This window comes from Hipposideros armiger, unplaced genomic scaffold (assembly GCF_001890085.2).
Source record: "Hipposideros armiger isolate ML-2016 unplaced genomic scaffold, ASM189008v1 scaffold_149, whole genome shotgun sequence".
NCBI lineage: Eukaryota > Metazoa > Chordata > Mammalia > Chiroptera > Hipposideridae > Hipposideros > Hipposideros armiger.
The window spans coordinates 2,155,639-2,166,831 of NW_017731499.1; the positions used below are offsets into that span (position 1 = coordinate 2,155,639).

At 44.9% G+C, this 11,193-nt stretch overlaps 1 protein-coding gene across 1 annotated transcript in view; it reads right to left on the reverse strand.

Annotated features, from left to right (window-relative positions):
* The window catches only part of LOC109387160 (ribosomal L1 domain-containing protein 1-like), an 11,875-nt gene extending 3,954 nt beyond the window's left edge, over positions 1 to 7,921 (reverse strand). The window contains exons 1-7 of the mRNA XM_019650884.1: positions 7,767 to 7,921; positions 6,912 to 7,051; positions 5,125 to 5,263; positions 4,225 to 4,373; positions 4,034 to 4,135; positions 2,044 to 2,137; positions 1,833 to 1,958 (exon numbers count right to left, since the gene is read on the reverse strand). Coding sequence (XP_019506429.1) covers positions 1,833 to 1,958; positions 2,044 to 2,137; positions 4,034 to 4,135; positions 4,225 to 4,373; positions 5,125 to 5,263; positions 6,912 to 7,051; positions 7,767 to 7,853 — 837 coding nt within the window. The 5' untranslated portion in view covers positions 7,854 to 7,921. The remainder of the gene's footprint in view (positions 1 to 1,832; positions 1,959 to 2,043; positions 2,138 to 4,033; positions 4,136 to 4,224; positions 4,374 to 5,124; positions 5,264 to 6,911; positions 7,052 to 7,766) is intronic.
* Between the last annotated feature and the right edge of the window lie 3,272 nt (positions 7,922 to 11,193).

An 11,193-nucleotide genomic window follows, 5' to 3' on the forward strand; every position in this document is an offset into this window, starting at 1 on the left:
TAAAGAAAAAAGCTATTTGTATTTTTCAGTATAATATATTCATGAAGGGTGTTGATAAGGCAGATCAGTACTTGTCTTATTATTCTCTCCTGAGAAAAACAGGGAAGTGGCCAAAGAAAGTTGCACTTTTGGCTTATAAATTGTGCACTTTTCAATCCTTTTCGAAACTATCAAAAACTAAACCCTACATAAAAAATGAGATACAAAGAATTTCTGCTACAAGTGGCAAAAGACTGGGCTACAGATAAGGTGGAGACAGACTCAGACACAGATGCAACACATCCAGGAACATCAACCCAAACCCCGCATGTGCCTCATGAGGACCCCCGTGGGAGACCTTCGGGTGATATGTGCAAACATGTGCTAGAGAAAATTGTTGGAAGTGAATGGGGTAAAGGAAAATATTCTGTTAGGAGGTGCCATGTTGCTGCCCACAAGAAAAGAAGTGAAACTCGGTACATCTGCAAGTTCTCCTTAGTGCCACGCCACAAGGGGGAATGTTTCCAGAGGTATCACACCCTCAAGCACTACTAGGGTCTTTGGTGAGTATTTCCTGAAAATTTCGGTTCACAAAAACAGCGAATTGATTATACATTTTTAAAGAAACACAGTATAAAAGTTGATTTAAATGGTTTAAACCCCGGGAACACGCATTTAAACAATTTAAATACCCCGGCCTCAATGTGTTAAAAATGAGAATTCATTTCTGCCCAGAGAGTATCGGCTAATCTCTAACCTCTAACAGCCCTATGGGACCTGGGTGTGTGTATATGTGGGGGTGGTGAAGGGAAATCAAATCCCAGCGTCCACAGTGGGTAGAAATTCCAAAAGGAATCCCCTCACATGATAAGCTGGGACCCCGGTGAGTTCTACCTTTAGGACCAAGATGAATAGGAAGCAGAGTTGTGCAAGTGCGGCGCCATGGTTTGCTCTGTCATTCAGGGGCCCTCAAGCCTTGAATGTGCTTTCAGGTGATCCAGGCTGAGAATGCCCCAGGGTGCCTGGCAAATGCAAATGCCAATCCCCCGGATAAAGGACCTCCATCCTACACCTCAAATTATTTCTGCAAATAGTTTTCCAAATGCCATGACCGTCACACAGTCAGAGATAACCAAACACTTAGGGGACCAGCAGGTAGAGACGGCTGGCTGCAACGCCAAGACTTCTATTTGAATGATCAGACAACCATAAAAAATGTATGGCTCTTATGCTTCAAGAATTCAGATGAACTGGAAGACTATTTATACATATCAGAAAACAAAAAGTAAAGCCAATCTGAAAAAGAACAAAACACGGAACTTCTGGAAATAAGAAAATAAAAGACCAAAATTAAAAGCCCATTGGACACAATACGGTTAAAGAAAGAATGGATAAACCAGGAGGTAGGCCCAACAAAGAGCAAAAAATTCATTTTTTTTCTTATTCTGCCTTCTTTTGCAATAGTACCTGGTAGCACCGAATACCAAGAGGTATCTGTTAGCCTAATAGAGCCTTAACTTTTGCCCATAAATAACAAAAGTACTTAATCAACTAGATTTTGATCCTTTCTCTTAGCACCGCTTGCCACTGGATAGGCCCTTCTAAGCCTAGTGAACCCTTTTACGGGAAATTAAAAATTAGAACACCTAACTTATCCATAAACGTTATTTGTATTGTACAGTACTTTACTCATACCAATATTGAGTAATCTCATATGTAAAAAGGGAACAATAGCACAAAAGCACTGGAAAACTACTGAAAGATAAAAGTCAGGCAGGAATGGCTACGTAACTCGCTCTCCTGGGACAGCATTTACATCCTGAAGTCTACCCAGTGGGTACAATTCCACTCACTTTTTTCTTCTGACTAGGAGTGCGCACCCCGTTGGCTTCATCCTGACTGCTCACAAATGAAGAAAAGACGGGAAGGGCGACCGACCTCTCGGTCTTCACGTACAAGAGTTTCACGCTCTCCCACTTCTGAAATGACAAAAAAGAGCGATATAATCTACACGTCTGGTTCCTTTCAAGCGATCCATCAATTGATGCATCTGCAAGACTATACCTCCGGCAATTTCTGTGCAAGTTTTTTCACGACAGCAACAATGTTTTCGACGATGTGCTGAACTTGCATTCCAGTGTGACCGATGCGGATAGTGCTGAAATTGAACAAAGTTTCAGACACAAAAGGCTTTTAAAAATAATGCTCCAAAATAAAGCACAGGCAGGTGAGAACTATAAATACACAACCCTAAAAAATATTTGTATAGGTTCTAAATATGCTTTAAAGGAAGATTATTATCTTTCATGTTCTAGAAAACGCCCTGCTCCTAAAATGCCCTAACAGGAAGAGGACATCGAGGAGTTGGTACCTAACTGTGTGAGGCTGGGAGGCCAGAGGGAGTTCTACCTTCATTCTAGGAAACACAGGTCAGTAGCCCACAAGGTTTTCTCAGTACAATCACCCCCAGGAGTGGCTGTTCTGAAAGGAATGGCCCCCAACAGGGTTGCTTTCTGTCTTTATAAAAAATGGCACTGCCCTTCTTATAGCCAGCTGCCATGTCTGAAGCAAATATTTCTTCCTCCTACAGTACTGGTCCTCTGGCCAAGAGCAAGACATCCCTTCATCTGAAGCAGAGTGCAGACGTAAGCCAAGTAGGAAGCCCGGAAGTGCCCAGCGCTCAGCCACGGGGTCCACCTGTCCCCACTGTCCCTGCCATGGGAGCCGAAAGGCAGGTGTCTCAGAAGCAGGATGAAACAGGGGCTGGTGCTCCCACCTGCCTCTAGCCAGAGACAAGGCTCTGCCCACTCTGTGTGCCCTTGCCACCTACTTCAAGCACACCCTCGGCTTCCCAGATGGAAAAATTGCAATATGGGAAGGAGAGAAGAGAAGGGAAGGGAGGGAAAGAGGGCGGATGGAGAGAGGGAAGGTAGGAGGGGGAGAAGGAAGACAGAAAACTGGTGCGTTGTGGAAAGGTGGGAAAGGATATGAAATGGTTTAGGTTTTTGTATTTGTTTAAAATGAGTTGTTCACAAGGTTCCTTAAGCTGTGCGTTTGGCTTGGAAAAACCTCAGGGGGAGGAGCCTGCTATCCCTTTATCTGCTGCATGGTGCTGCACCCTCTCCCAGCTACTCACCCATCCCATGAAGCAGGCCTCTGACCTTCTAATTGCTTCCCATGAGCCACTACTTTGATGCCAGCCTATAACCAAAGAGTTGGGGTCCAGGCCTGACAACCATCTCTTCTCAGCTGCCCATTGACACCCAGTTAAGGGGCTTCCCACCTGCAGGCAGAGGCAAGCCCAGAGCCCACCTGTCTTGCCCAGTCAAGCCTCGCTCTGCCCTACCTGGAGACACTACCAAGGGCTGGCCTCCCTGGTGAGTAGTCAAGACACCTTGGTGATCCCATTTTATGGTGTGTGTGACCACTTGGTACACACAGACTCCTGGGGTATCTTTGAGAGGAAGGGCGGTTCCCTACAGCTTTGCTGTCCATCCATCTCATCACAGCTGCCCATCCATCTCATCACAGATGCCCCAATGAGCAGACTAAGTATTTTATGGGATAATCTTGAATATGTTGAAACCAAGGCTGAGGTGGATCTTTACGTCAAAGGATAATATGATGCCAGTCAACACGAAGGCCCCAAACTCCTATTGTTCTCTAAGCATGAATCTTATTTCCTTGCTATGCTTAATCTAGAGGTGCCCTATCCTGTAAGGTAACCATTGGCCACCAGCCACATGTGCCTGTTTAAATTTCAACTAAAATCAAGTAAAATGAGAAATTCAGTTCCTCAGCTGCAGTAGCCACATTTCAAGTGCTCAACAGCCCCTGGCTAATGACTCCTGTAGGGGCCAGCTGGGACATAGACCATCTCCACCCCTGTGGAAACTTCTACGGGACGGCACAGTCCTAGTGGACCGAACATGTCCAAGGAATGAATTTTAGCTTTCACAGAAGGATCTGGTTTCATTAACACTATTTTGTAGAAAAAGTTTATAAAATCGTTATTAAATATTCAACACAGGGACACATTCTGCCTCTTACCTACCTGCATGAACCACTGTTAGAGACGTTTAAGACCGTTCCGCCAATCGATTCGTTGATCTCTCTGGAGAGGTTCTTGGCCAGAAGGTTCACAGGGACTGGAACTCTAGGACAACACGCAGGCAGTCAGAGCACAACGCATACACAGCGGTAAGTTTCGTGCTGCTCAAGCCCAGTCACTGCTCAGAAACTTACTTCTTCCTGTTGTAGAAATGTCTCCCTAGGTGGGAGGGTAAGAGCCGCCTGATTCTTGCATCCGTAAGGAAGAAGTCGAAACTACCCACGAGGCGGAGCTTGGCTTCATAAGCTTTGTATTCCTTTTTTAAAGTTCTGAAGGGGATAATCTAGAAAACGTAAGGCAGAGTAAAAACATAAAAAGTTAAGAGCCTGAACGACGACAAGAAAAAAGACTTGGGCGACAACATATATTCAGATTTAAATGTCCTGGAGCACAGTTTAGAGAACACGTTGAGTGCCTAAAATGTGCCAGGCACTATGCTGAATGCTGGGCACATGGAGACAAATGTAATAGGACCTAAGCTGAAGAAATGACACCAACTACAACACAGGGTGAGAAGCGCCAAGTCAGAGGCAAACACAGGATTGGTGCCCTGGGAGAACAGAGGAATGGGCTACAGGAAGGACTGGCTGGAAAATCTTCAAGAGATAAAAGTTACCGATGCGGGGTGACCGGTTAGCTCAGCTGGTTAGGGCATCGTGCTGATAACACCAAAGTTGCCGGTTTGATCTCCGCATGGGCCACTGTGAGCTGCGCCCTCCTTAATAAAAAGAGTCAACTATGCCACTGTAGCACGAAAGCAATGTGTAACCAATGACCATGGCTGTTACCCAATAAAAAATTTATATAAAAAAATTAAATCACTTAAAAAAAGTTACCGATGCACACACTGAGCTTTTGGGTCAACAAACCTAGACAGCTCGGCCATCATAGGAAAAGATAGAATACCTGCTACCTAAAGCCAAGGAGAATTAAAGAGAAAATTAAATTCCTAGGAGAGAAATAGTAGGTAACACAGCAATGTATTATACTTATCACTTCAATTGAATCAAATCTTTTAATTGCCTGCTCCCTACCTGAGAAATGGTTTTAATTCCATGCTTCTTCAAAAGCCTCTTATAAAAACGCTCCGTCTTTTCGGGAGTTACATTGGGTTCATCCTTAGTAAATAAACAGATCTCTGCCAAATCTGATCGAATACTATGAGGCAAGGGTCTGCAAAATACATGAGAAGGAACTTATTACAGACAGAATGTATGTTTATATTCCACAGACTATACAATATGCTCACTGTCATTTCAATAAACTTCACTCATGCCACTGAAGCAAATACTATACTGAGAACATTAAAAAATGTATCTGGTTTTCCCCCCTACAGAAAAGAGACTTAAGGTTGAAGAAAATCACCACAAATACCCATAGGCCAAAATAGCAATTAATATTTGAGCTATAGTAAGAGTTAAAAAACAACCAAAGACACCCAAAATAGTGCATATATAACTATTATTTTATAAGTTGCTATACACACACATATTAAAATGTGCTAGAAAAATCAACTTGCATCAGGAAACTTCTGGCTCAGAACTTGACCTTGGAGAAAAGTCTGGGCTCCATAAACAACATAGATGTTAAGAGCTGAAAGAGAAAACATGGAGCAAACCAAGAGGGACCAGCAAACATGCAATAATTATTATATTGACTCTTAGAAAAAAGAATGTTTAACGCATTTCCTGGGCCTGCATGTCCTGAGGAAACAGTCCCTTAGTTTAAGAAGAGAAAGCAATACACAGTAGCACACGAGATGGGAAGCGCTGCGAAGCTGTTAAGTGGCAGAAATCACCAAGAGGTGAGCAGGAAAATATTCTAGACAAAGTGAGGGCTTTCCAGAAAGGAAAAACTGCCCGAGCAAAGGTGTGGAATAAAGAATGCGTGCAGGATACATAAAGCAGAAACTAAGGCAATGTGGCTGGGGCAGGTTTCTGAACATGACTTACTTAATAGAGAGTCTGGGAATCAAAAGGGTCTTCAATTTGTGATCCGTCTTGCCCCACCCCACGCCCTCCACAAGGAAGAGAAAAGAAACCAGCTACCCTACCCTACACACTGCTTTCTTTAGCAGAGCTGGCTTTTTGACACTCAGGAAATGAAGGGCTCAACAGAGAGGCAGGATTACCAGATACAGGCCCCAAATATTACATGGGACCTACTTATACTCAGAATTTACTTTTGTTGTTGTTGTTGTTAAGTCTGGAAACTCTGCAGAGGGGGCACCTCTTAACAGTCCTAGCAATAAGAATGTGTCTTCGCCCCGGTTTCTTTTCTTTAAGGAGTGCACTGCCAAGTTCTTAAGTCTCTGTAAAAAGGAGCGAGTCCAGTACCTCAGGGATTTTAACTTGGAACTAACTTGACACAGAAAGACATCAGATTCTATGAAAATACAAAAATTGTTTAATTTATTCTAACCTTTGTTCTCTCAAAACCTGGGTTTCGGATTCAACAGAACTGCTTAAGTTAACTGTCCACCAAATCCCCAGGAAACTTGTGAAATTTCTAGAAAATTTTATGTTTGAATTCGTATGGTTTTTTTTTTTTTTTCATGCCCCTCAGGTCTCCATATGAGAAGTTTTGTTAAACTCACTGGCACCCAAAGCAGGGCAACACTGCCCTACCTGGTGGCTCAGTATTAGCATGGCAACTCATCATTGAGGTCATATGGTTTTTTTTAAGACACAATTACTGTTTCGACTCAAGATTTTTATTTTGAGTTTGAGAAGTTTCCATTAAAAACTAAGATGCGACTATTAAAGTCACACAGAATTGACCAAGCAGATACAAACGGCAAAGGTAGAAAACCAGAACTTACAATCTGACCCTCAGTTCTTTACTTGGAATTTTCCATAATACCACCATTAAAAAGAAATTTTCATTCTCATTCAAAAGCAATCCATTCGCGTTTTTCCTGGACCTGGAATGGGTCAACAGAGCTTCCACTGCCTTTTTGATCTGCAAAGTGGAGGTACACAAATAAAAATTAAATCTAATTTAGCATTTGCCCTCACCCCCCACTCTTCCCCTTTTTTTCTGCTCAAATTCTTTGTTAATAGGCAACCTCCACAACCATGGTTATGAGGATCCTGGAATTTGTAAACAGAAGAATGTAAGAACCCATCAGAACCACCCAAGTATCCGCTTATAGCACTCAGTCTGAAGAAAAGCATCTCTTCCACGTAAGACTTTGTGCCAGATGGAGCATTCCCTGCCGGCGATGAAGGCAGGAATCCCATCAAATGCGCGCGCAACACACACTGCAACCAGCCTTTACTGAGCGCGTCCTATGGGCCAGGCCCCTGGCTACAGCACTTTATGGGCATTATCTCCCCTGAGAGGCAGCAGAGCCCATTTTAAATACGAAGTAACTGAGGCTTGCAAAATTTAGCGACTTGGCCACAGTCAACAACGGCAGGAAAGCAGAGCCAAACGCACCAGACCCTAGAACACCAACCTATGCCTGCAATCCAATACAAGAGAGCCCGGGGTGGGGAAAGCGGGCGGCCTACCGCTGCGTATGAAGGAGCCCGCAGGTGGAGCGCACGCGAACGAGCGACCCTCCTACCGTTGCGGCGGTGTCTACCGAGGCGCGGAGCCTGCCTCCGGCACCCCGCGCCTCACAAGGCCACGGCCACCCGTTTCCGAACCTCCCTACCCAGGGGCTACTCACCTGCCCTTTGTCCAGCTGCTCCACTGCGACCTGGGTCTCTGGAGTCGACGCTGCGGTTGCGGCGGAAGTCGAAGTCGAGTCCTCCATGTCCCTCTCACCTCGTGTAGACTCGCGTGCAAGAACCCAAAGCGGGCGCCCCGTGCGCACGCGCGAGCACAGGCCTGTAGCCGGAAGTTAGGAGGCGTGGCATGGGTCAAAGCGTCACTTCCGGGCGTCGCGCCGTAGTGCTTTGGCGGGCGCGAGCAAACTGGATGTCGCTCTCCCTGAAGTCTGAGTCTCTCCCTTAGGGCAACGGCAACATCTGTGCTTCCTTTTTGCTCCGGGATTCCGTGAGGCGCGGGGAGCAACCTGGTGACGTCTCGCCGTCGCTCTTCCACGAGCAAGCGCCTGGAGGAGGGAGAGGAGGCCTTGTCCACTCACCCAGTGGGGTCACCCGCCCTCGGTGGACCCCGCCTTTGGGCAGGCCGCGTGTGGCGTGGGGGAGAGCGGGGAGTCCTGGCCCCGCCACCTAAGTGCTGGGTGACTTGGGGCGAACCACCTACGCTGCCCAGCCACTGTCTAGTCGCACGCCAGGGTGGCGCGAACCTCCCCGCAGCTGGTGAGGATTCTGTGGACTCAGGCAATGGAAACACCAGACACGTCGTTACGCGGTGTTGTGGGCCCGAACGAGGAGCCAGAGCCAGGGTCTCACAGAGGCGGGAGGTAAGAGCATATGAACGTAAACGTGCAGGCTGGACTACGCTGGACAGCCTCCCTGCTGCCTCACATCCCCAGAGGTGACCACTGTTTCCCCCCGGACCTTTCCAGGGATGTTCTAGGCATGTTTAGGGACTAGTTATGCTTTTTCCTCTTAATGGATGATTGGGTTTAAATTTAATCTTTTTTTTTTTTAACACAAATAGTAGTCTAGTATACCCGTTGTTCTGTACGTTGACTTTTCCTCCTCCTATATCTTGGAAGTTGTCCAAGTCAGTACATAGTCTTTGCCTCATCTTTTTTAACGGCCTAAGGTAATGGCCTTTTACCACGTAGATAAACAACAGTTTATTTCGGAGATTTTTGATGGACATTCAGGATGGTTCTAGTCTTTTTGCAACTAGCTACGGAAACTGTTGAGAGAGGAAAAATTGGGAGTAGGAGGCTTTCCCTGTCAGTTGTTTTCAGAAAGTGCACCTTCCATATTGCCCAAGCTGGAGAAAGGGGAACGCCTGCTGCTGACCTCTACTAATGACTGTGTCTTTGATCAATTTGGAGAAGAGACGTTCTTAAATCTTTGGTATCTACTCCCACTTGTCTATTCTAGAATCTAGTCTTAGATTAATTTTAGCACAAGATTATGAATTGTTACATTAGGCTTCTTGTATCACTGTTTTCTAGTATTGTGAAGAGCATTAGGGCTGTCAGATGTGTCACCTGCATTCAAGTTTGAGAACCAGACTGCTAGGCCAAGGGAATGGCGTGAACTCAGGTGAAAGAGCACGGAGTGTTTGGGAGTAGTAAGTGGCTGGATCAGGGATGTGCACAGAGGAGGAGTGGCAGACAAGACTAGAATGGTAGGTTAAGGAATTGATTACCAAGCTGAGGGTTTATACTTTGGAGAAATCATACAGATAGAAGGTTTTTGAACTGGTGCTAGGGAAGAGGAGCAAGTAGTGATAAAATTATGCTTTATAAAGTTAATCCGAGTGTGGTATTGGGATGGTTTAAAAAATGTCATATGCCCACAAATTCTTTAATACTGAAGTGATGGACCTTCATTCCCTTCCACTTGCGTGTGGGCTGGACTTAGGGACTTAACTTCTATCAAAGAGAATATGGCAGAAGTGATAGGATGTCACTTCCGAGGGTAGGTCATAAAAAGACTATGGTTTCCACCCTGAGTATTCTTTTGCCCTCCTCTCTTCCTCCCATTCTCTTTCTTTCATTCATATTACTTGCTCTGGCTGAAGTCGGCTACCATGTTCTGAGGCTACTCAGGCAGCCTGCCAGCAACCACTTGAGCGAGCTTGGAAGCGGTTCCTCCCCAATCAAACCTTGAGATGATTGCAATCTTGAGAGACCCTGAGCCAGAACCATCTAGCCAAGCTGTTTCCAGATTCCTGACTCATAAAAACTGTGATCGTAACTGTAGAACCATCTCAAACTGGCTCTATCCTATTTCTAACAAGATACCGAGTTGCTTTTCAGACACAGCAAACCAAAACCACAGGTCATGCAGCTGAGGCATGCGCAGAGACAATTTTGACCTCCAGTTGCTCCCAGAACCAAAGTACCCTCTACCTCCCGAAACCAAAGGACTGGAACATGACTGACCAGAACTTGAACACCAGAACCCTTTCAGAAGCGAAGGGTCCATTGTTCCAGGAAGATCTGGTGCTGAAGCCCCTTACCATATCTTACCATAAATGGCCAAGCTCCAAAGCTCTCCAATCAAAACCTGCCCACCAGCACTTGCATGCCAGCCTGTTTCCCCTAACCCCTTAAAACTCACCGATTGAAAAAAAATTTTTAAAGGAAAAACAAAAAACTCACCCTGAACTCCGGATCGGGAGACAGATTTGAGCTTTGTCTCCTGTCTCCTTGCTGGTAGACTTCACAATAAAACCTTTTTTCTCAAAAGCTTATGTCAGAGTTTTGGCTTCTATGTGTGCTGTGAGCCCTTGCTTGGTAACGTTATTTAAGCCACTGAATTTTGGGATGATTTATTACCCATGAAAAGATAGTAGAAATTTGTAGACCTCCATCTTCAAACCCATCAACTGTGTTGACGTATTAGACCTATTAGGACCTCGCACCCAACGGTTCCAGCCATGAACTGCCCTCAAACCTGCTCCTCCTGTGTCATTGGCATCAACTGCCTAGTTGCCCAAGCCAGAATACCGGAGTCATCCTTAACTCTTTTCTCCTCATCCCCCAAATTAGTCAATAATAAACGCTTGTTTATTCCTTTTAAATTGCTCATGTATTTATCCAGTTTTTATCCCTTCCACCTTGTAGTGCAGGCCATTTTTCCCCCTAACAGCCTCCTGAGTTGTCTTCCTATCTCCACTTTCGTATCTTGTAGTCCATTCCCTGCCCTTCAGTTGGAGTACAGATGTGATTATATCAAACCTGATCATGCTTAACCATGTAATATTTAAATGAGTTATAATAATTGCCAGAGTAAACATAGTGCTTGTAAAGGAATAGTACAGGAAGTCATAATAGAGCTGATTATGTTACAGGATAACCAAATATAACTATGTTGAGCCAAGTATGTGAATTACTTTTTAAAAATTAATATGTGTACTATGACATCTTGGGAAGAAATCGAGGTAGAATGTGCACTTTTAATGGCCATCATTCTAAACTGAGAGGCATATAGTTCTTCACTAAAAGCTATAGCATCCAAGGAATTGATGCTGTTTTTCTGCTTTAAGATGGATGG